General features: G+C 35.0%; 2 protein-coding genes across 2 annotated transcripts; one reads left to right on the top strand and one right to left on the bottom strand.

Annotated features, from left to right (window-relative positions):
• Positions 1-3,024: 3,024 nt before the first annotated feature.
• Positions 3,025-4,612, top strand: LOC135672271 (inactive protein RESTRICTED TEV MOVEMENT 2-like). The gene is made up of 3 exons (XM_065180731.1): positions 3,025-3,156; positions 3,657-3,735; positions 3,888-4,612. Exons 1-3 carry the CDS (start codon positions 3,085-3,087, stop codon positions 4,505-4,507), a joined length of 771 nt encoding a protein of 256 aa, XP_065036803.1. The 5' UTR covers positions 3,025-3,084; the 3' UTR covers positions 4,508-4,612.
• An 11,958-nt stretch (positions 4,613-16,570) lies between these two features.
• LOC135640551 (uncharacterized) lies at positions 16,571-23,944 on the bottom strand. The gene is made up of 3 exons (XM_065155087.1): positions 23,802-23,944; positions 23,381-23,608; positions 16,571-17,176 (listed from the first exon to the last, which is right to left on the bottom strand). Exons 2-3 carry the CDS (start codon positions 23,570-23,572, stop codon positions 16,817-16,819), a joined length of 552 nt encoding a protein of 183 aa, XP_065011159.1. The 5' UTR covers positions 23,573-23,608; positions 23,802-23,944; the 3' UTR covers positions 16,571-16,816.
• Between the last annotated feature and the right edge of the window lie 473 nt (positions 23,945-24,417).

The following is a 24,417-nucleotide window of genomic DNA, read 5'->3' as shown; positions in this document are numbered from 1 at the left end:
AAATCTAATTTTTCTTTTCAAATCAAAATATATATGTGAGATATTATTGGATTTGGAATGTACTCGAACAGAAGCAATAGTAATTTTAGAAAATTCATACAGATGATAATAGAGCAGACATGTTGATAAAGATCTTACCAAAATAAATACAAGAAATGTGTCGACAGTTGGTCGACATTGTTTCACGTAGAGGAGTTATGAGATGGTTGTTGGGCTGACAGCCTACGAGTTCAGCCCATAGCTCATAGTGGGTTTTAATAGCTCATAGTCCACTTCTCTTTTAACCTAACCTTAGATCTAATAAAGGAGGTGTGGTGGCTGCGAAAAATAGGAAGAAAACTACGACAATAAGGGAGAAAATTACAACAACAATGGTAGAAAACTATAGCAGCAATGTGATTCAAAAAGAACAAAAGAAGAAAAGGGAAAAAACAATGACAACACAAAGAGACTGTTTTCAATCATCCAAATCTTAGGTTAGATTATATCTTCTTGCTGTGATTATTTAGAGAGATTTTGGATATTGTGCACAGTCACGCAGTCCTTGTATCTCAGTTATTCTCTTGAGATTATTGTTTGAGTTTTGGATAAGAGATTCTGAGATTTGTATATTCATTATTTTTATAGTGAATTTTCTTTGATTTGCCTCGTGGTTTTTATCCTTCAAGTTGGAGGGGTTTTCCATATAAATCTTAGTGTCATATTTGATTATGATTTTCATTTAATTTTATTATGTGTTACGGTTGATTTGCCTCGTGGTTTTTATCCTTCAAGTTGGAGGGGTTTTCCATATAAATCTTAGTGTCATATTTGATTATGATTTTCATTTAATTCTATTATGTGTTACGGCCTGCTTGTATTTATTCATATACAAAGTTTGTTCTTTTTATTTATCGCATCATCTATATCTAAAAGAAAGATTATAAATCATCTCTCATCTCTCTTAGCCCTTATTTTATCATTTATACTGGTCCTACGAAAGATACGAAGAGAGAAGAAGATGAGTCTAGTTCTCCTTGTAGATTGATATTATTGCTTCCTACGATATGTGATGGCATCAGGGATGATAAGTATATTTAGAGTTTTTTATTATATTTAAATTAAGTAGAGAGTCGTAGTTTAATTGAAATGAATTAGGATTTATTTCTATAAATATACTTTAAGTTTTAAGTTTTAGTGAGACGGATAGGTAATATATTTTGGGTGCGGTTAAGAGTGATATTTAAAATTTCTATAGAGATCAAGAGAAAAGTTTTTCAAGCTTACATGAAAATACCTAAAAGCGAGTCATGCTTGTATGGAAAAGACTCCAGAGATCTTGTAATTAATCTCATATATTAAAAAATTTAATGTTTTCTATAAATATAGCTTAAAATCGAACTATGTTACATCTTATGTTGGCTTTCCGCTACATTATCTATTTGTTGATCTTTTGTAGATTTCGCTTTTGGCTTTCAGTTTTTCTCTTCTCCCTTCCTAAAAAAATGGTATTAGAGCCCCAAAGATAAAAATGATCAGAGATTTAATAAGGATGTCATCAATTATTTATGCTGATTTTATTATGGAGAAAATAAAAAATACAATTTACCTATGGTAGAGGAGGATAAAAAATCTTCTTGTTTAACAAGATCTAACAAGAACAGTAATAAAATGAGAAAACAAACTAGAAAAGATGAGTGATAAAGATAAGTCATCAATAATGACTATGTTATGGTTATTTTGGGATAAATCAAAAAAATCTTATTCAATTAAAAGTTTATTTAACAAGTTATATGTAAAATAAAAATTATATAGAATATCTGAATATATTCAAAAGAATATTGAATTAACTAAAGAAAGTTGATATAAAAATTAATAAAAAAAAAAGGAATTGTTACTTCTTATATTGCTCATCGATTTGTTTGTCAATTTTGTGGAGATGTTAGATATTATGTGGGAAGGATATGATAACTTTAGAATAAGTTGAAGAAACTTTAGTATTTCATAGTTACAGTAAATTCTTCAAGCTAATGGTTCAATTTCTACGTGAGGCACGCACATAGTAAAAAATTACTTTTAAAAGTGGAGATCATTCGAGTTGGTAAGTAATTTTTTGATTCTTTATTATATTCAAACTAGTTGAGAGAGTTTTAGTTAAATTAAAACTCTTGGGTGAATTAGGACTTGTTTCTATAAATACATATTGAATTTCAAGCTTTTTTGGCGAGAGAGAAACAATATAGAATGGGTACTCCAAGGATGATTTCTAAAATTTATTTCTATAGAAGGTTAAGAGAAAAGTTCATTAAATTTATGTGAATATGGATAACTCAAAGATCTTATAATTAATTTCATATATTAAAATATTATTTTATTTTTGTGAATATAGGTGAAAGTTATTGAACAACATCATATCTTATATTTACTTTGTGATACATTTATCTATTGGTTGATCTTTGATAAATTTATCTTTTGATTTTTGATTTTTCTCATCTCCCAATCTAATCTAATAATACGTACAAGAGAAGATGGGAGAGGAAGAGAAGAAGGTACAAGAGAGAAAAAAAAAGAAAAGATGAGAAAACAGAGTTGGAGGAGGAGGAGTGAAAAGAGAAGTATACTCGAGGTTGATGGCACACGATGAAAGGGCATTAGTAGTGCTATTCGAATTGGTAACCTTTTAAGTTTTCACTTTTTAGTAGATCGATTGAATCGTCCGGAATCGATCGGGATGATACGTATCTCGGTTCATGCGTCTACATTGATGCCCACCACCAGCGGATTGATTCACTTGGCATCTCGAGAGAAACCAGTGATACAAGAATCACAGGCATTCATCCAACAATTAAAGTGCAAGCCAAAGCAAGGAACCTCCCTTTCCCTTGCGATGAGGTGATCCAAGTGGAAGCCCTATGAAAATAGAATAACTTCGAGACAACTGTGGGTGGAGGTATACCACAAGAAACAGCATTAGCTATATGCTTTCTCCATTGAGCATAAGCCAACAGACTTCCTCACTCTGCACAGGTATATATTATATATAAAGCTCTTGAATTGTGTCCATCTTCATCCATCTATTGCACTGCGAGAACTCCACTCGGACCAATGGACACATGCAAACAGCGATGCAAACATCAATGCAAACAGCCTCCTCACATGGAAACACGGAAAAAACCTGTAAGTATTTTGTGCCTAAAAACTTTTTAAAGATCCTGACGTGACTATTTCTTTTTTGCTTTCGAAGTAACTGTTAAGTTTGACATCGGAGCTTTTCAAAATCATAATTTGAATGATAATTTATTTTTTAAATTTTCTAAATAGTCGCAAGAATTTCATGAGGCTTTTTTTAAATCTAAACTATTGCTATTTTTTATTCTGAAAAAAATATAAAAAACTATTGCTATATATATATATATATATATGAGAAACTATAACCCCCCGAAAACTCGTGAGTCGCTTTTTTACAGCAGACAATAGAGCTAGACTACTATCCTTCAACACAAAAACTCACGCCAGTTACTATCTTTCTCAAGGCAACTGAACTCAATTGTAGGGTTCAAGAGGTCCAGAGCATGACAATAGACCTCCCTGTCCAATAATGTTGTTGTTGATCTTTTTCTTCCATTGACGTTGGGTGCATATATATATATATATATGCTTTATTTACTCTCTGACAGAATATCTATGATGAAATCATCCCTCCGCACCAAAAAATTGTAATGGAAGGAGCAGAGAAGTACCTGATTCATCTCCCAGGCATGCTTTCTCTCTCTCAATTTGATTGATTCTGTAGACCTTACGCCCTTCAGTTTTGTTATGAGATTTCATGAAGGCATCATATTTCATGAGGTAGAAGGTGGCCTCTTTATCAGTAGCATTTGTTCATTTTTCTCACCATGCATATATAGGCTTCTTCAAGGAACAACTCAATGTTGAATTCAGCACCGATGGAAAGATAACTGTTAGTGGACAGCGTCCCTTATTCGACAACTGGTGGAGCCGCTTCCGCAAGGAACTGCAAGCGCCGGAGAACTATAACATCAACAACATGCATGTGAGTTTTAAGGACGAAGTCCTTTGTATTGTGCTGCCGAACTTCACCAACAAAGCCAAAGCCACTGTGAAAGATGAGCCAACACATGATGCTAGCAAGAAAGAAGGTGCAACTTCAACTCTTGAGCCAAAATGCAGTTGCAGGAAACAACAAGAACAGAACAAGTGCGAAATGTCTGATGCAACACATGTGGAGGAGAAGAAGGTGAAGGATCACCTCATAGAGACAAAGAACGCAGAGAAGGTTACAGGAAAGGATCAACCTGAACAAGGTAAGAAGGGCATAGATGCAGCAGCTCTAGCGACTTGCCATGGTGCTGGAATCAGGCTAAGGAAGATGAAGCTTAAGATGGGTAGATTGGAAGATGAACTGTCCAACACCAGGAAGCTCATGGGAGCTTTCATTGTGGCTACTGTGGTTTCGGTGGGGGTGGGGTTGTACTTTCACTGTAGCCCGACATCCACAGAGACATAATACCCACCCGGCTTCTTAAGCTTTGCATCTCTATGTCAAGCTGAAGGCATTATGATAATCTAAATGTAATTAGGACTTGTTAAAGAAAACAAATTAAAGATTGAAGTGGCATTATGGATTTACTGTTTTTCTCAGTAGAATAGATGTGTCTAAACAATCAAATTTATAATTAGTGTGTATAATAAATACTTGGGTTAGTCTCACATCGAAAATATATAAAAAAAATTTGAATAAATTTATGAAAGCTGAATCAGTTTACTAATATATTGAGAAAAATAATTTAGAATAAAAAATTAATAGGTTAGTTATTCATCGTCATGATAATTGATATCCAAAAATGATATAGTATTAAATAAATACTATATGTGGATAGGACTAAAAGTATACCATATGATTTGATTAGCTCCACATCAAAAGTATATAAAAAAAAAATTAAATGAACTTATGGGATTTAAATGGATCTACCCCTAAAATATGGACTTGAGTACTTTGGGCTCATGATTGAAACCCAACAAAATGCTATATTAGTTACCCAATATGGCCTTGACAAAATAATTAAAAAGTTTCTTGGAGGTTCACTAACATTTTATAATGGCATATTATAAAAAGAACTGATAATAGCACTCAAATAGTTTTGTTTCCTTTTCTTGTACATCAGTGGGTTTCTTTTTTACTTTTTATAAGCTTGATTGCAATTACTGATAAATTTTCTTTGAGGAGCCATAGTGATTTCCTAAATTTTTTTTTGTAGTGAAGTGAGTTTGGATCGAGTTGTGTTGATGCTAAGAAAAAACCAGCTTTATAAATTATTTGAACACATTTACTAGATAGAAATCTTTCCTAGTGACTGAATAATACCTCTTCACAATGGAATTACCAAAATTTCTATTTGGCAGAATGGTTATTAGCCAGCCATAGTCATTTTTGTTTTTATGTCTGTCTTGGCTTGGAATCAGGTCAGGTTGTCATTATGATTCCAGTCGACGATCGAGTTTAGGGCTAACATCTGATAGAATACTAACATCTGATAACCAGAAAGAATAGAACCTTTGACAGCAACCTTCCCTTCATTTTTAGAATTCTAACATTCCTACCGAGGAGAATCTCAAGAAGAGAAAGTTATCTCATTCCTTGTGGTTTTTGTTTTGCAACTTCCATGGAGATTCGGCTTGTCTGAATGTTCGGAACCTTATAGTTGTAAGTTTTAATGATGATGGCTCTCTACAGCTTCCTTCTTTGTTCTTCCAAACAAATGTTCAAGCACCACGTCATCCTGAATCCTTTCCATCCTATACAAATGCTTTGTTCAGAAACCAAGTTTTCTCCAAGAAGATCCAAAGAGATTCGAAGTCCGCTGGACCAGCTTCAGCTTCAAAGGCATTGGAGAAGCAGGTGTTCTGGACTTGCAGGACTCTAGAAGATCACTGACGAGGGTCGATCAGAACACTCTCTTTCAACTAAGATCCATTTGCAAACAATTAAAATGGTTTGTTGCGAAAAACCCATCAAAGATCAAGGAGCAATATTCTAGAAAATGGGAAGGGGAGTAGCCTAATGGATTGATGCTTCAGAATCATCTCAGTTGCCACGACCAAAAGGGTTCATACTTGGAACTATTTTGTTGCCATGGTCAATGAGGATTTTAAAGACAGTGGACTTTGGGAAACAACAGATGATTGTTGTTCCTTGAAATCAGTTCAATTCTTTCTTTCATCAGCTTCCAGGGGATTATCCATGTACATCCATCAGGCAATAGCTGCATGCTGGGTAAGCAAGTAAAGGTGAAATCACAAGCACTCTGATGCTAGAATGTTGCTGATCTTCATCACTGAGAACGGTTGTCTCAATGGATCAACTGCTTTTCATATATGTAAAAACCTAATATGGTTGGTTATATGAAGCCAAGACAAACTTGCTGGAATCTATTTGTCATCTAAAATGATCAATTGTTGATGAACAGCTTCTCTCTCCACACCCCGATGTCAAAAATACTCCTCGAGGAACACTCTTTATAGTAGGTAACCAATAAATCATTATTTTAAATGTAAAACATCAGCTTCGCTCAAAGAGTATCAAATTTACATCAACGGATAACATAAATCTGAGTTGAACTTAATGCATGGTAAATTTGACTAATGTTTGACCAATTTTAATTGAAGATCAACTTTGATCGAGGAATGATATAATTTTTGAAAACCAGCTAAGACTTATGGAAGAACAGTGTGTGCTGTTCTTACACAAAACATAGTCAATTTGATAAGTTTGTACAAGTAATTTCTCCTGCTAACTTGCATATACGATTGATATATATATATATATATATATATATCCGTTAATGATATTACACACAACCAATAACAACGACAAATGTCTTATTAATGTTATGTATATGCGAATGATAATTACACGTATTCTTATAGATTTTATATGATGAACTCTTTTTGTAAAAGTTATTGATATTGTATTTGTTAATTCGAGGAAGGGAATTGGGCTTATGCTGTATTGATTAACGGGCCTGTCCACGTCTCGGCCGACACATCCACAGTATTTGTCTTTTAGATGCAATCGAAATACTAGTCGTATTCAGCTGACATGGTGATCACCGTATGCAACAACACACAGTAATGATTCACCACTCTGATGTATATTAGTTTAGGAGGAACCATGGCCAATTTTGATGGATTAAGAGGGGTAGAAATTTGATGTTACGTCAAGATGTGTGCAGAAGTTGAGGATGATGTTGATTACTTCAAGAAAAAGCTGTGCATGCTTTCAGAGATTTGGCTTAAGCAGATGCAAGAAATCAACATTTCGGTGGAGTATTAATGCATCCTGAGAGGTTAAATCAGTGAGATAGTTGAGTTATGCAATGAACTCATGCAGAAGCGTCCTTGTTGACTTAAGGTGATGAGGGCACCCTATCTAGGGTTTCTATTAGGGTTCTTTCTTGCACTCGGCAAGCCATGCACTTCACACAAGCTCACAACATAGCAGTGTCCAGTTTCTTTTCATCTCAGTCCTCATAAGTCACAGCAGAAGCATACAACAAGAGTAGCAAAACCAGGTTATGGTTTGGCAGGGACTTCATCATATGGAGGAGACCTGCAATAAAGTTCATCACGGCTACGACAGTCGATCATGGTTGAAATGTATGTGAGGATGAGTCATTTGTGTTACCAGTCTCCCATTTAGTAGAGATGAAATGATAACTCCTGGAAGGAGGCGATGCTAACTTGTACAAGAAGGTAGGCTTTTGCTGCCCTCTATGAGTAGCGGTAACATGCATGAAACCAGAGCGCATCAATGTGGATCGATTCAGCATGTCGTTTTCTGCGAGGCAAGAGAAGAAGAGCTCCACTTCAATTGTATATGCATATCTCTCCACTTTTCCAACGCTATGCTCGCTGTCATCGAGCTTCTGCTGGTGGTCGACAATGGAACAGCTTGCAGAGTAGTCAAAGTGGAAGATGGGGTTTGATGCTTTCAGTCAAATGCAATGAGCAGAAGCCTGTACCACATCCCACATGTTTCCTTGAGGAGGTGATCAGTTGATATAAGAATTCTGATGCATGTGATATATATATATACATATATATATTTATATATTGGGTTCATATTAAATGAGTGTCTTGTTGTTTCTTTTGCCTCGATAGGATAAAGCTTTGAAGCCCTACTGGTATGCATCTGCTCACATATAAACACATGGGGTACGAACCCTATGTGATGTCTTGCTCAAATCCTTCCTTCACCTTCTCCCAATCCCTGCAACGCCTACTCTCCTATAGTCTGAAGTCCCTCCCTCAGAGTCTTTATGGCTTACCAGCCTAATCAACTTTACAGTCAAATCCCTGTTGTGGATGTTTGTGCTTTTCCCATCTTTTTCCTCCCTATAAATCGCAATGCTATGTGGGGCTTCTTTGTCATACCAGCATGATCTTTATCTATGAGAAGTTTCCTCATAGCCTTTCTTTTCTTTCTTCTACTCTCTTCCTTCCTTCTTTTCTGGATGGTTCTCTACATGGCAGTCTTTGTTGTTAGGCTCTTCTTCTTCTTCTTCTTCTTCTTCTTCTTCTTCTTCTTCTTCTTTCTTCAGTGTACTAGTGTAGTCGTGTGTTCAACCTTGCTCTACTTGGTTCTTGCATCTTCTTTCATGTTTGGATAGATCTGTGACTAACTTCAAGGCTTTCATAGATCTTCTTCCTTTCCTTTGGAAAGAAAAAAGAAAAGAAAAATGAAATGTTTTCTTTCCTATGTCTAATGGAATCTTTTGATTTGACTAATACACTTCAAGTAAACGATTTGTATGTTTTCTGCTTTTACACTTTTCTCTCATGTCTGGTTGATGCACTGAATTCATTATTCTTCTGCTGCATGCTACTCAAATCAATTCTTTTGGTTCCTTTGTGAATCTCTTTTAGACTTGTTCAACCAAGTGCTAGAACATTCAAGTTTTGTCACATGCTAATCGCCTTTACCACCAAATGTTCAAGTCATTTCTTCCTCCTTCCACCCACCTTGATGGAAGATGCTTGGAGAAGTGCTCAAGGGAATGAATGAAGCTGCCAGCATGATCTAGCTTAAGGACCAAACAACATCCTTGAGCATGAAAACCTATTACGATGTTGATGAAGAACTTGACCGCAAACATGAATTCCTCTTGTATGTCTCCAAGAGAGATGATAAAGAGTGAAAAGATATGAGCATGGAACACTAAGAAAATAGAGTGATGCTAATCCTGGCTAGGTCATGCTCTGGCAGCTTCATTTGTTCCCTTTCTGGGCACAACAAATCCACCACTATCATCACAGAGAGGAAAGGACAAGATCAAGGTAAGTGTGCTTTTCTTTGTGTTCTTCATCATGTTCATGCTGCTTGTCCATTTAATCCATCAATCCTCTTATCAGCTGCTACAGTAGTACTCCACAGAAAAGAGGATCCTCTTTATTCTGTCTTTTTCTTCCACTTAAAGGGCGCTCTTATCATTATCATATTATTGGGGAATAAGGTCCCCAGTGTGCAAGTGGGCTCTGATGTTTATGCCTTTAACATCAGATCTATGACAATAGAACAGTACATCCAGCTACACATGTTTCCATGGATGCTTAATCTCTGCGTTGCTTTAGTGCATCAAAGAAATATGTTTGTTCTATAAATATATTGCTGAAAGATCAACAGGATACATGTTATATGGTTTTTTTGTACATTACAAACATGTATTTGTTCCATATATTCCTGAAACCTAGACACGATATGGCCAGCTTATCTAAGTTAGACCACATGCACTGATGTTACTTTAGTTTCATCTCTACCATGGTGGAGTTACAGTAGTTTCCAGAAAATGAAAATGAATGTTATCATATACTTCAAATCAACATCATCTGTGTGCTTGCAATTTTCTAACATCAGGAGTTTCTAAGCGTGTTGAAGTTTCCTTCTTGGTTACTTCATCTCTTCACCAAATCTGGCTAGGTTACATTTTTTGTAAGCATTTTTTGCCGAGGAGCAGTGTTGGGCGGCACATTTGTATGCAGTTTACTCAAAGTTTGGATTCTATAAAGAATTAAGAACATTTTTATTTGTCAACTTTGTGAGTACAAAAAATTATGAAGATTATCCAATTGCTCTTTCCATGCCCTCAATTAGAGTACATATTATTAGTTTAAGATTTAAATACCTGCAGCAATTGATATAAATTCAGCCATGTCGAAATCTTTATGGAATAGAAATTTGTCACCTATAAATTTAATTTCCTAATGCATATTTACAGTAAAGATTCAGTCGTCTATCACACATCATTTATGACTTTATCAGTACAATTTATTTTGATATGTGTGTGAAGCAAGGAAATTTCTTTATCATATATGTTCAATCCTTCCTGATTCCTAGTAATTACTCCATGCAAAACATCACTAATCCGAGATCTCCAACAAAAGGTTATGGACAACCAGGGACAAGAAAGGCCAAGGAGGAGTAGAGAACATTGAAGATTGATGATGATAGAACTACAATATCAACAATGGTTTCAACTTAATAATCTAAATCTAAATATTCTATAGACCATGATTTCTGCACTCACTGTTGCTCTCTTCACAAAGCACCTCATTTTTGTTCATGTCTTCTTTGATAATTATTGGTTTCCATATAAATGGTGTTTTGATACAGCCCCTCTACATTTAGGAATAAGCCCATGTCTACTGATGCTCTCTCTCTCTCTAGATCCTGCATTTGCGAAAGTTTCGTGTTTTTTGTTTGAGTCATGCTTTCGACTTCGAGATGTTTTCGGTGGTTTTGTGGAGGCTCATCTGAAAGAACACATTCTGAGATGTTTGATCCCTCAGACTATGACTTTAACAAAGCCAAGTTGCTTGAGCCTTAATGGATGTCAGCACAAAACCAAAAGCTATCTATTAGTATGTATGTTGTCACCGTTTCAAGAAACTGATGTAGCTCAAGGTTGATCACTCTCACTTACAATTATAATTCTGCTTTTGCCCTATAGATAAGAGAGGCCAGTGTTTTCAGAAAAGATTGTGCTTTACAGTAGGATTTGAATTATTCTTTGTTTACCATAACTTCATACGTTTGCTTGACATCTTTATCCATCTGCCAAGATTACTTTTTTTTTTTGGCAAATGGTGTAATCTTATTCCAAATCCATATAATCACAATAAACAATACCAAATAACTGTCCATTCAGAATTAAGACACATTCTCTCTCTCTCTCTCTCTCTCTCTCTCTCTCTAACCCACTGCATGGAGGAGGTCAGTCAAACTACGTAAGGTGGGGATGTTACATGGAGAGTTTGTTATATACAAGATATATGTATTCTTTGTTGGTGCCCGATCGAACAAGTAAATACGAATCAGCATGTATCAGTTAAATGCATTGTATCTGAAATCATAGTGTATGGCATTGTCAAATCAGGGCATTTTGACACCCAAACTATGCATGTTTGTTTTCATTCATTCATTTATTTCTTGGTTCACTTTTAGGTGGTCGGTATGTCTCTATTTATAGAGCTAAACCCTAAAAGTTATAATATTTTACAAAATCTTATCCATGCATAAGCTCTAAACTAAATTTAAATCTTTAAATTATAATATGTTTTGACATTATGTTAACACAGGCTCACCATCCATCACAACTGACAGTAAAAGGCTGCTATATTATTATTTTTGCTTGAAACTCTGAAGAGAAGGTATGTATATAATATTTTAGTCTAATAATTCCATGTAACTGAGTTTATTTCTCATATCTTTGTTCTCCTCTTCCTCTCTCTTTCTACGATATATATATATATATACATCTGGGTTTCTCCATTTCTTGGGAGTACTACTTTAAATTGTCCTTAGTCTTCCTTGGAACCCCAAAATGACAAAAGGCTGAACAATATTTTGTTCAATTTAACAGCCCCCTCATGGGAGCCTCTTCCATAAGAAACCGGGGGTTCCAGTTGATCTACCTGTCTCCTTCCTCTCCTCTCTTGATGACTAGTTGCTTTTGCTGGTGGATGCATATCTTATGCATCTTGATACTTGACAAATAGATGAAAGCAGCCAGCATAATCTCGTCCGATCTTTCTCCGTCTCTATTGTTTGAAATCTGAATGAGAAGTCAATCAGATCATCCGCTGATGGGAGCTGCAAATGAGAACTCAGGACTAGTTCCATCTGTTCATGAGTGTTTCATCAATAATCATTTGAAGAGATAAAAAAGGTTTGAGTTTTCTGTTCTTGTAGGTGACATGAGAATAAACCTTTTGGAACCTTAAAGCAAGAGGAGAGAGAGAGAGAGGAATTATTAGGTTTTGAAGTGGAAGACAAACTTGAAACCATGGTCAAGCTTGACGTATATATATATCATTCACTATTTATTGTTATTTCGATGTATAGAATGTCTTGAAGTAGAGAAGTTGGCAACCATAAATCCTTCTTCCATGACTAGGAGATGCACGAGGAGCTGTCATGTCTTCCTCAGTGTTTGTTTTCATGAAGGTTTGGTTTGTTCTAATGCAATCACAAGCCCATGTACTGTTACTTGACCTTAACACTAAAAGCTATGCCTTGGTTAAAGGAGAGAAGAAGCTGCTTATAGGCAGGCATGCTGGTAGTCTGAATGTGTTGTTGTTGCAAGATAGGAAATAGGGTGACCTATGATAGTTTTTCAGAAGACACCATTTGATAATGAGGCTTTTGATGAAAACATGTATTATCGCATACCAAGAAAATAGAGGGGAATCATTACTACAGTGGAGTTTTTTGCCCAAAAGATAAAAAGGCTTGATATGTTACTTAAGGAGGCTAATCCTGCCACTGCTTTGCTCATCAGAGCTCAAAACCTCAAGGAGGACAACCTGATTTCGGTAGAAAATTAACTTCACAAAATCTCACCCAAACCCTTCCCTTACAAAAAAAAAAAGAATCTCGAACTAGAAAGTCATGCATGATTGATAAAATTTTGAAAGTACGTAATATAACTAGAAGGGGGAAAAAAAAATCTTACCATCTTTGCTATCTTCTCCCAAAGGATACAATTACATTCACAAACAATAAACCAAGAAAATTCATAAAAATCCAAAGTAGAAAGATATTTCCAAAGATTATTGCACTGAACTATGTGCAATTATAAAATAAGGGTAAAAAATGCATGGATCAGTTTCTTTCAACTTAGATATAATATAATAGTATATATATATATATATATATATAGTTAAAGTGTTTTAGACTACATTTGTTGACCTTCTGGTGATTCCCCTCAAGTTCAAGATTTATGTAATGCCATCTATAAAATCCTTGCTACTTTTCTAATCTCTAAGGAATAATATGATTTTATGGTTGGTAGAAATATTCATAATAAAACCTATCGACGCAATAAATAATTAATTCAATGCATAATTCTAACCTTGATACTGCCCATAATAAACTTTTTTGAAATGATATCACTATAGCCCCTTAAATATGCCTATTTTCCTAGTAATTTTATTAATTGGATTCATGATCGTGTTACTTTTTCTTCGTACTTGCATTATCAATGTACCCCCTTTAGCTATTTCAAAAATACTAGCGATATTTAGTTGGTCAAACATTCTTCCCTTATGTTTAATTGTGCTTAGGAGGACAAGAAAGTCATGTTTTCCTCTGCTAATAAAAAAATCTTATGATCATATTCTTAGGATTTTTTAGCAGTACACACTGCTCATTAATTTAAAAAACTAATATTTCAAATCTCATCCCAGTACTATCACAATGATATTAAAAAGGACGTGCAATTGGTTTCATAAGAAAAATTCTTTTTTAAATATGGTTATGTATATTGCAGAAAATTTTATAATTCTATTAATGACTATATTAAGTATCAAACTAATACTAAACTAGGGCTTTGGCAATGGTCTCTATTTTCTCAAAATAGTTATGCTGTCCTGATTAATTATATTTTAAATTCAATTGATTTACATTCTTTTCTTGTTTGTTGGATATTTAATACTATTCTTGATAGTATCAATAATATGATCAGAGAATTCTCATGGTATCCACTTGATTTCCTAAGTTACCCCTTATATATGTGTAGGGGGTTTGGGTGTTAGGGACTTCTCAATAACTTAAATTGCCCTTCAAGCAAAGGTGCATGTTTTAATATCTCAATAATGACAATAACATTTGGGTTATTGTTGCCAAGGCTAAATATGATCCCATCATCCTTTAGGCTATGAATAATATCAAAAGTCAAAATGAGTTGAAGGCTCCTCCAAGTTTTTGAAATACATAGGGAAGGATTAGTTATACAAATAGGTAATGAAACTTTTATTAAAACTGTTTGATGACTGGATTCTTGATACACTTATCCATCTAAAACCCATCTTTGGTGATGTTTTCCCTCTTACAATTCAAGATGGTTCAAATTTTGATTACTAACAATTCTTAAAATAGTTAAGCTATTGCTATGAAACCACCTTTGCTAATCATATTGGGAGAACTGATATATCTCTTATACCTAGTGATGATAAATGGATATAGAAATTTGGGTCATAGCACTGCTAAATTAGCATTTGATGTTCTTCAATTTTCATCCTGATATACCCTTTCTGAATATGTGGCTTAGCAAATGGAATCTTCTAACCATTATCCTTTGTTATAAATTTATATACCTCCTTCTAATTGTGGAAAGGTTACAAGTTTTGGATTTAATATAATAGGTCCCAAGACATTTGCCACCCTACATGATTATGCTGCATCATACAATAAGAACAAATCTTGAGTAGTAGTTCATGCACACCAAGATGAAAGACTCTTCTCAGCTTCAGCTTTAGGTAATCTTAATGCAACCCCTTCACTGATCTGAACCCTACTATGTTCATTATTTTCTTTATTCATGACTTCCTTTTCCTGATCTTTCAGCTTCTTTTTTTTTTTTAAGATCCTTCTATCTATCCTTTAAATTTTTATCTAATCTCTTTTTCTTTGCAACTAAATTAATGTGTAATCTTCATTAGAGTTCTTCTGGTGATCTAATATACTAAAACAGATTCACAAATTATGCAATATAGTTCAGTTAGCTGGCTCAGAAAAGGAGGAACAATTAATTAAAGGTCACTTTGAGTCAAGATACATACCCACAGAATCTTACAGTAAAATGAGACATTTGGGAAGAATTGGTGAGCATTGCTATATATTTATATAGGAATATTTTCAAATGGGTAGTGATGCATATTTGTTTCATTTTACGAAGGCTTGACTTTTGAAGGTCTTCTTATTGCGTTTTGAACATGTCTTTTGTCTATTGTGTTCTCTTTGCTGTTAAATTTATTTATCATTTGTTTCTTTGTACTCATTTCAGTTCTTCCAAAATGAAATCTTTTAATTTTCCCACTTTTTTGTCTTCTTTTCTTGAAAAAAACACAAAGAAACCTTTTTTTCCTTTTAAGTATTTTGTTCTCGTAAATCAATGCAGTTTTTTGTTAACTTTCTTATCAAGCATTTCATCAAAAATTATATAATGTTAAATTAGAAATCACTGACGTTCTTTCAAGTGCATGACACAACCATGTAGAAGAGGTATACCTTTTGACTAGAAAACTAAAAACAAAAACAACGAAAGTTTAAAGTTGCTTGCATCGATCATGGAATAATTCTCATGAGAAAACAAAAAATCTTGCAACAAATTGTAATCGCTTTTCAACCAATCCAAGTGTTTCAATAAGCTTATTATTGGCTGCATGTATGCTATTTGGTTCCTCAACCTCCCCCTCTACTAAACAACACATGGAGTTAAGATGCATTAGAGGATCAATCCAATAAGCTTATTATTGGCTGCATGTATGCTATTTGGTTCCTCAACCTCCCCCTCTACTAAACAACACATGGAGTTAAGATGCATTAGAGGATCAATCCAATAAGCTTATTATTGGCTGCATGTATGCTATCAAAAGCTCATCTTTTCCCCCTTAAAAATTCTGCATCTTTATAACTTATATGAGTAGAAATCCAAAAAGAAAAATATAGCTTGAAGTATACAATAGAATCCATGACGGAATTGTTGTTTGATTAGTTTTCCTTTTTTTGACTTTTTCTCCTCCTTTATTTGTCTTGATATTTGCTTTTCAGTTTGCTCACCCAAGAAATTGCATTACATTGATAGCCTTAAAGCTACTACTCAAAAGTACTTCTTGGAGGTGCAACTTTCTGATCCCATTTGAGGAAGACAATGGATAGGGTGCCTATCATATTGCTCATTCTGTTTGAATCCGAACCCAAGTAATTAATTATCTGAACTCGTTCCAAATCTGATTCACCTTTTTCTCATTAGTCCCAAATTCAATTAAAAAATAAAAAACATTCTAATCTAACTCAAACAAGTCAGGATAATATAGATGTCCGGGAACACCTGACCCACTGTCATCCCTAAACATAATTCCCACATAAATCACAGTTCGTGTTCCATAAGGTGCATTTAAATGCAACACTTTCTTGTAGTACAAATAATATTATGATCTCACCATAATGAATATGACCCTGACACTTAACCACCTCCATGTTTGCAGGGTTTTAAATCATTGGCAACTCTCGTTAGACATCGGCGACCATCCCACCGATTCAATCTTAAACAGTTGTAACTTCGGTTTGCAACATATGGGAGAATTTGGAAAGAATACAAATTCTTCTCCAAACTTCTCTAAATATTAACAGTATGTTGTGTTTGCCAGCAGAATGGACATAAGTTGATATAGTATACAGCAGAAAACAGTATTCCAAAACCTTAAACAGAGACTGCTCCGATATCAGTACAAAGATGATGCCTGACAAGGGTTTGCTTCAGGTTGTTGGCTTGCCAGCAACTCGCTCAGCTATCCATCCCAAGCCATCATACAATCCCTCGCCTGTGAGGGCGCAACAGGCCTGGATGTGCCAGTCATGGTTCTTGATGCTATGGAGGGAGAGGGCTTCAGTTATCTCGGCAGGTGACATGGCATCCTTGAGATCCTGTTTGTTGGCAAACACAAGCACCACAGTGTGCTCGAGGTCCGCATGTTGAAGCAGCCTGAAGAGTTCATCCTTAATGATACTGATCCGAGCTCGGTCAGTACTGTCTATCACAGCAATAACAGCATGAGCTCCCCGATAATAAGTTGCCCATGAGGTTCTCAGCCTTTCTTGTCCCCCTAGATCCCAGACCTGCTTAATTGAGGATAATATTATTAAACGTAATATGTAATTTTTCACATCTAGACTTAGAACTCAAGGATCTGTGAACAAATTCAAATACCAAGGACATAGAAGTGAACTTGCCCAAAGAAGCTTAATACGCATGTAAAAGCTTATGCTAAAAATAGTTTGATTTGATTGAGATTCACATAACGTACTGATCAATGTTGTTTAAGCATGAGCATATTTTAGGTATACATAATGATGGGGGTACATGTTCTCTTAATGTAATTTAAAGATGCAAACTGCACTGTGCATGTCATTAAGAAAAACTATAGGAGACTCATCTTCAATTGGGATCCTGCTATTAATGGCTAGTAGACACGCCAACACAAATCATAAAATCGTAATATACTTGCAACAGTCTCATGCTAACCAACTCAAAATGTCGCATACATGAAATGGACAAATGATGTATAGAAGCTCATGTTAACCAGATTTAGAAATATGAACAGTATCCCAAACTTTTCTAGTCTTTCAAACAAGACTTGCAAAAAGTAGCTCTACATAATTCTAGATTAGCAGTAATCATCAACTTGCAAAGACTGATAGAACTGACAAAGAAAACAAAACGACAAAAAAAAAAATCAAACATGAGGAAAGAGAGATATGGGTACATCACAGAAGCCACTAAGGAATGCAGTAGTGTTGGCGACTTCAACATTAACAGCAGCGCTGGAGATCAACAAGTAAATGATAACTCATCTGAGTGGGAGAACAATTATAGCAACAACCACCACTTTGGCAGCATCATAATGTGAACTGCAGATATTGGAAGTGGGACCCTGGAGATGGTCCACAATGGAAGATGTGTTATCGTCGAAGAAGCTTGGCTGTGAGATTCTAATAAATCCTTGGAGAAGATCTCAAGCAGTGATCCATGGAGGATGATAAGCAGTGGGCACTGAAAGATCATTGAAGGTGGCCAGAGGATGATGATCTGTTCTCGTATGGTGAAGGATGATCAAAAATTGGCCAGAAGCTGTGGAGTGGAGGGGAAGGGAACTAGGCAGAGGAAGGGGTTGAAGGATTTGGTCACGTCTCAATTCAAGAAAAGGGATATGATTAATCAAATACTTGGATATAATATGCATTCAGATATGGATGATATCCATATCAGACCTGTATACCTAACATAAATTCATATCAAAATCCAACTAAAAGAATAAACACCAAATCAGATTTGTATGCATATCGAACTTGGATACCCACGTATCGACCCAGATCAAGCTTTGACTAATTACGATTACAGATCCGGTCAAAAAATATCCAACCGTTTTCATCCCTACAAAGACAACTTAGTTACCTGATAAAAAGTAAAACTTATCTACCAAATAAAAAGTAAAACTACTTGGAAAGTACCACAGGAGAAAATAAGTTAAAGATGAATTGACTATCCGTTGGATGAATATAAGTTAAAGATGTGCTAATACCATAATCAAAAGCTGGAGCTTTTGTTCTAATTATTAATCCTTGATCCACCATTAACACAGGCCCCATATATGGAAGTGCAAGAACATCATCCTGGGAGCCTCATCCTCGAAGTCTCGTCCTTGAGCCAAAGCAAGTCTGATAGTTATTTTTTATTATCTTCTTCTATTATTTTTCTTTTTTCTCTCTCTTTTCCTTCTTCAACTCTCACAAAAGAAGATTTATCTATTCATGGAAAGCTCATCCTACATCAACTATCCACATCATAAGCTTGTATCGTATGCCAAACTAATTTTGGAATTTGATGATGCTGGTGCTGCTAATTGTGGTTTTGGATTGAAAAGTCAATCTTAAGTTTCATTTCTTTTGAAACTTACAAGCTCAAAGCATTAATGTGCAAATTTTTCTTGACCAGGATAATTAATTAGCCTAATATTTTTTCTTACTATTTAAAATGGATCCTTCTCTCATCTGGATAAAGAGCTAGCTATATTTTTCTTTTATGCCAGATAGTTATGGCTTTAAAAGAAAGGTTTTATCCTTTTAAAAAGCTAGGGATTAAAAAGAGATGAATGGACAAAGCCATTATTTGGATTTTTATTGTTTTAAAACATCCTGCAGGGGTTTGGAAAGAGTGGACACAGATTACATTGAGGTGAGTATTCATTTGGGACTTTCAGTTTCTACTAAAATAACTTATGTCACTAAAGAATTGTTTAACATTTCATTTATTATGTTGTAAATGACCTGTTATTGTAAAATCATCCATACAGGTTTCGTAATATGACTTGTTGGTTAAGGTTATATTTGTGGACAAAATGTGCACACTATCAGATGTCTGTGACTGGTGAGATGTATGGTAACTACTTTACTGTGCATATGGCTATGCATAGAGATGATTTGTTACTCATACTAGAAGTTATTTTGTGGGAACCAATATGATATTGAAATACCATCTACACTATTGCACTGTGCATCTGTTTGCAGAGATCTTCATAATAAGAGAATTATATTTTTGTGCTTTGAGAAACATATGCAGGGCTTCTTAATATTTTTTCAGATTCTAGTGATTAATTACTGTTTCTATTTAGGGTGAAAATTAATTACTGTTTCTCTTGAGGGTGACTCAGCTAGCAGAGATTGGATACACTAAAAATGGCATTCTCACATCAGGACATATTATCTTTCCTTCTCAAAAAAAAATTGCTTTCACATATATTATAAAAGATATTCCTTGATGAAAATTTTGATTGATAAACATTTTTTGGTAGGATCTTCAATACTGCTGTAACTTTTTTGTGTGATATAATCTTGAACTAACCCTTCAAATCTTTTTTTTGTTTACAAAAAGGAAACTAGGTTACTGATTTAAAGTTCTACAATGAGACCTGTTAAGGTCTTTTAACAGATACAATGACAACTCAGGGGGATAATTGTCTTCTTATCCCAAACCAGTGACAAATGATTGACTCTAGCACTTTTTGGCAGCCCAATTAGCTGCTTGGTTACATTCTTGATAACAGTGTAAAAAGGTGTAAAAATAATTTGCTGAAGAAGTGCTTTGATATCTTGAATAATGATCCGCAAACGCCAAGGTGGAGTAGCGTCTTTGGTAAAAATTTCACATATTATTAAGGAGTCAGTTTCAATTTGTATGTGAGTGAATCCTCGGTTTGAAGCAAACAGCAGCCCTTCTTTGATGGCCAATGCTTCACACTGTATGTAATATACTTCAAATCTCCAATCAAACTCGAAAGATACTTCTTTTTTCTTTATAATCTCCAATCAAATCTATGATTATCTTCTTCCTTTTGTTTGGTTTTCTTTTTTCATCTTGAATAATCTCGGTGGATAATATAGGATTCTAATAGGTGTTGTCAAAGGGCAACTTATGAAACTCATAAAAGATGCCCTAAAGTAGTCAAGATTATTCAAGAGAAAATAAATCAAAATTATCTCACAAAAATAATATTACCCACATACAGAAATCAAAAGGCACATTTGTATACTCAATTGGGGTTACAAAATAGGGTACCAAAGCCGACTTACAACCATGTGGATGTATGGATTTGTGCCTCAAGTATGAAAGAGTCTCATGAGGTGAACCCACACAATGATATCATGAATCCCACAACCCAGCTGCTTGAAAATGATTTTATGTTGTGTGTGACCCTTGATGAGTTGTTAAAATTGAGTTGGAGAAATTGCGGCTCCCAAATGGATCCCATGTGAGATATGAGATACATGAGTCACTACCAAACTAAAAAGAGCACTTTTGGGTGCTCCTTGTTGGGTGCAATGCCATAGATTTTTTACCCTAAATCATGACAAGAACACTTACTTGCCTACATGTCTATGCCTTATTTAAAGGGAAAAGCACCATCATAATTATTAACAAAGAAAATAACAGTAAAAGGAAAGGAAATAATGCATAGGCATGGGATACAAAGAATTGGAAACAACGACAGTGGTAGGGAGAAAATGCTACCAATACTGAAGAAAACAAAACAAGAACTAGAAAAATATTAGCTGAGAATTTGTAATGGAAAGTAAGAAGAGGAAAGGAATGAACAAAGGAAAAACGTAAGAGAGTAAAAGGAGGCAAAGTCGGAAAGAGAGAGAAGATGATATAACCACTATCTTCATTTCCCAAAAGAAATGCTAATCAAGAGGCTTGTACCATGCATTTACGATAACCAGTACCAGTTCTTAAAAAGTAGAGAATTCAAACCTGATAGCAACCAACTAGGACCCAATTTAACCAGCATAAGATGTCCACATGATGCATACATGCAATTGCATAGAAGTGTACAGGATGCATAAACAAACCGACAAAATAAAAGCAAAAAAGAATGGCCGTGTTATAATGCTTTTCCATGTCATCATAGTTCACTTATCTAAAAAATATTCCATTGTTATAAAAAAAAAGCCTGTATAACCATTTGGATAGCAAATGAAATCTAAAAAATAAAGTATCTAAAAGCAACCAAAGATAATATTCTAGCACACCTACAGATAAATGCATACAAGTCAATGCATCATGATGGGAGTTCAATGCATGGTACATTGACAAGTAGAGTAGCCTTTGTGTTGTTTTATCCAGCAAAAGAGTTTTTAACAATTGTAAAGCCAGACATCTAAAAGGTTGAAAGTTCAGGTAACCAAAATGCCTCACATGTGAAGTCTGTCATCTACGAAATCAATATGATTCTATATTTGGCAGGCTTCACATGTTGATATCTTCGTTATGTGACCATTCAACCTAAATTGACTGTGTATAACATGTTTGCATATCATTAAATATTCTTAACATCTGCTGCATAGGTTTGCAAAAAAGAATTAGATGGGTTATACATATCAATGACACAACTTGAAGTTTAGGTACCAAAGTGAAACTGACCACATAAGTCTATTCATCAACCAAAATGAAACAGATCAAATAATTCAAAGCAAGATTGTCAAACTTTTTTTCCTACCTAGGATCATAAAGGGGGCTCACAAACTCGGATCATAGGATCAGATCATAATATTGTCATATCATACAATTTATTAAAAAAACAATTTTTAGATACATATATACTAATAATTTTTCGTAAAAGTATTTTTTGTTAGGATTTAGTACCTCTCATATATCCTAAAATTAATAATTATATTTTTATTAGGGTGAATGCATAATTCAATAATAATAACAATAGCCCTTATTTGAATAAATAATAATTTTATTGCTTCATGTCTTAATTTTCTTTTTTAGGTTTATGAATAATAATATTCCTTGCTGTGTGTCACCTCGCCTTCTATCAATCAAATTTTCTGTTTCATTTTCTTTTATATGAAGCCCATGGGTCAATTCAATTAACTCGAGTTGATTGGCGAGTCAACTTGTGATATAGCCCAAGCTCACCATCCCTATTTCAGGGACCAACTCGTCAAGACTGATCTGAACTGTATGATCATGCAATCTTATAGCCCAGACCATGAGTTTGACAACCTTGATTCAAAGTCAACAAACTGATCTAGCTCCAATAAAAAATTTCTTGGATAAGAACATCTTTAATTTTATATCAGACATGCAAGAAGATATTGGCTCATCAACATCCATATATTATGCCAAAACATTCCCTTCTATTCACCTCACTCCCACAGTATTCTTGTTCTGTCATATTTCATGATTAGCTGGCCACGTCATTATACCAGTCTTAAAAAGCACAAGTGCATCTTCACCCTAACTTACTTAATCCCTTTGCAAAGCTTGTTTTCACATAGAATTGTCCACAAGTGTTTCAACCACTCAAATTCTAGATTTTTGAAGTAATTGGCACAAATATCAGCCATCAAAGTCTCACTTAAGAGCTACAGAAAACAAGACTTCATCTCTGACGATTCACCAATGTGCCTCAAGCTTCTGTGGTCCTTACACAGAATTTTATCATTTATAATATACTGACTAATAGATAAGATGACAATGAACTGTTGATGTAAATAAAAGGACAAACAGGCTATAAATGGATAACATATAATGTGTAACAAATACAGGGGTTTAAAGGGATAGGGATAAATCCATTGCCCTCGCAAAAGAGAAGATATATATTGTCATTACAATATATCTACAAGAAGAGAAACATGAGTTCTACATTCAAAAGTTCAGAACAGTTACATTACAATACAACAGCAATCAAGCACCAGAAATTATAACCAAGAAAAACTTCGAAAGAATGAACAGAAAAGGAGAAACTTGTCGCTCACCTCAAACCGTATGTTCTTGTAGACGACCTCCTCCACATTGCTACCTATGGTAGGGCTCGTGTTCACGACCTCCCCCAGGTGCAATTTGTACAGCGTCGTTGTCTTCCCGGCGTTATCCAATCCGACAACCACGATCTTGTACTCCTTCGCGGGGAACAACATGAACCAGAACCTCGACAACAGCGCCCCCATCTTCCCCCTCCCGATCCAATGGCTCCGCACTCCAATCTAGCAAACAAAGAAAATTAGACCTTGGTCCGCAACCAGATCGAATCCGGTCATAAAAAACCCATCTTTGAAACCCTAATTCAAGCAGCGAGGATAAACCAACAGATCAACTAAAGAAAATCGGACGCAGCGACTACTCCACGAGACCGATCGAACAACTCCGAATCATGAACGGAGATGAAAGAATCTTAACCTGGCGATGACGATATATAGGATCCGAAGGATTTCCGAGACTTCCGATGGTAGAGATGAGATCCGGGAGCTTCCTTCCGTCCTTCCCTAATTTGTCGAAGGATACATATATATATATATATATATATATAGAGAGAGAGAGAGAGAGAGAGAGAGAGAGAGAGAGAGTCCAACGAAGACGAAAGCGAATGGGAGGAAGTCGGTCTCGAAGCCAGCGTAGCACGATCCGGTGGGCCTGATGAATCATGAGGCTAATAGCCTTCGGGTCTTTTTTCGGGTAGTCAAGTTTAGTACGTGAATCTAAATTTCAAATAAAAGTACATGGCACGACATCAACTTTGATCTTATCGATCACAATTGATCGACGTAAGAAGATGATGATGTGTTGGTCCCGTTGCATAATTAGAGATATATAATGCAACTTGTGCAATTATTATGTCGCTTTACACTAGCACTGTTCTTCCACTAGTGCTCTTCTTTTTGTATTTTGTTTAAAGATTTCATACATATTTAATATTAAGTTTTAACACTTGATGTTTTTTTTTTTCTTTTTACTTATTCTCAGCCAGAGATTTCTCGCTATTCATTATTATCACATTAAAGCAATTTTCTCTGAT

Source organism: Musa acuminata, chromosome BXJ1-4 (genome assembly GCF_036884655.1).
Source record: "Musa acuminata AAA Group cultivar baxijiao chromosome BXJ1-4, Cavendish_Baxijiao_AAA, whole genome shotgun sequence".
NCBI classification, from domain to species: Eukaryota; Viridiplantae; Streptophyta; class Magnoliopsida; order Zingiberales; family Musaceae; genus Musa; species Musa acuminata.
Note: the sequence above shows the minus strand (reverse complement) of the source record. Positions and strands in the feature narration are given on the sequence as shown.

Coding starts and splice junctions, on each gene's coding strand:
- LOC135640551 (XM_065155087.1), bottom strand. CDS start 23,572: ATGGGGGCGCTGTTGTCGAGGTTCTGGTTCATGTTGTTCCCCGCGAAG. Junction 17,177..23,380: donor ACAAGAACATACGGTTTGAG/GTGAGCGACAAG, acceptor TCAATTAAGCAG/GTCTGGGATCTAGGGGGACA.
- LOC135672271 (XM_065180731.1), top strand. CDS start 3,085: ATGGACACATGCAAACAGCGATGCAAACATCAATGCAAACAGCCTCCT. Junction 3,157..3,656: donor TGGAAACACGGAAAAAACCT/GTAAGTATTTTG, acceptor ACTCTCTGACAG/AATATCTATGATGAAATCAT. Junction 3,736..3,887: donor GTACCTGATTCATCTCCCAG/GCATGCTTTCTC, acceptor ATGCATATATAG/GCTTCTTCAAGGAACAACTC.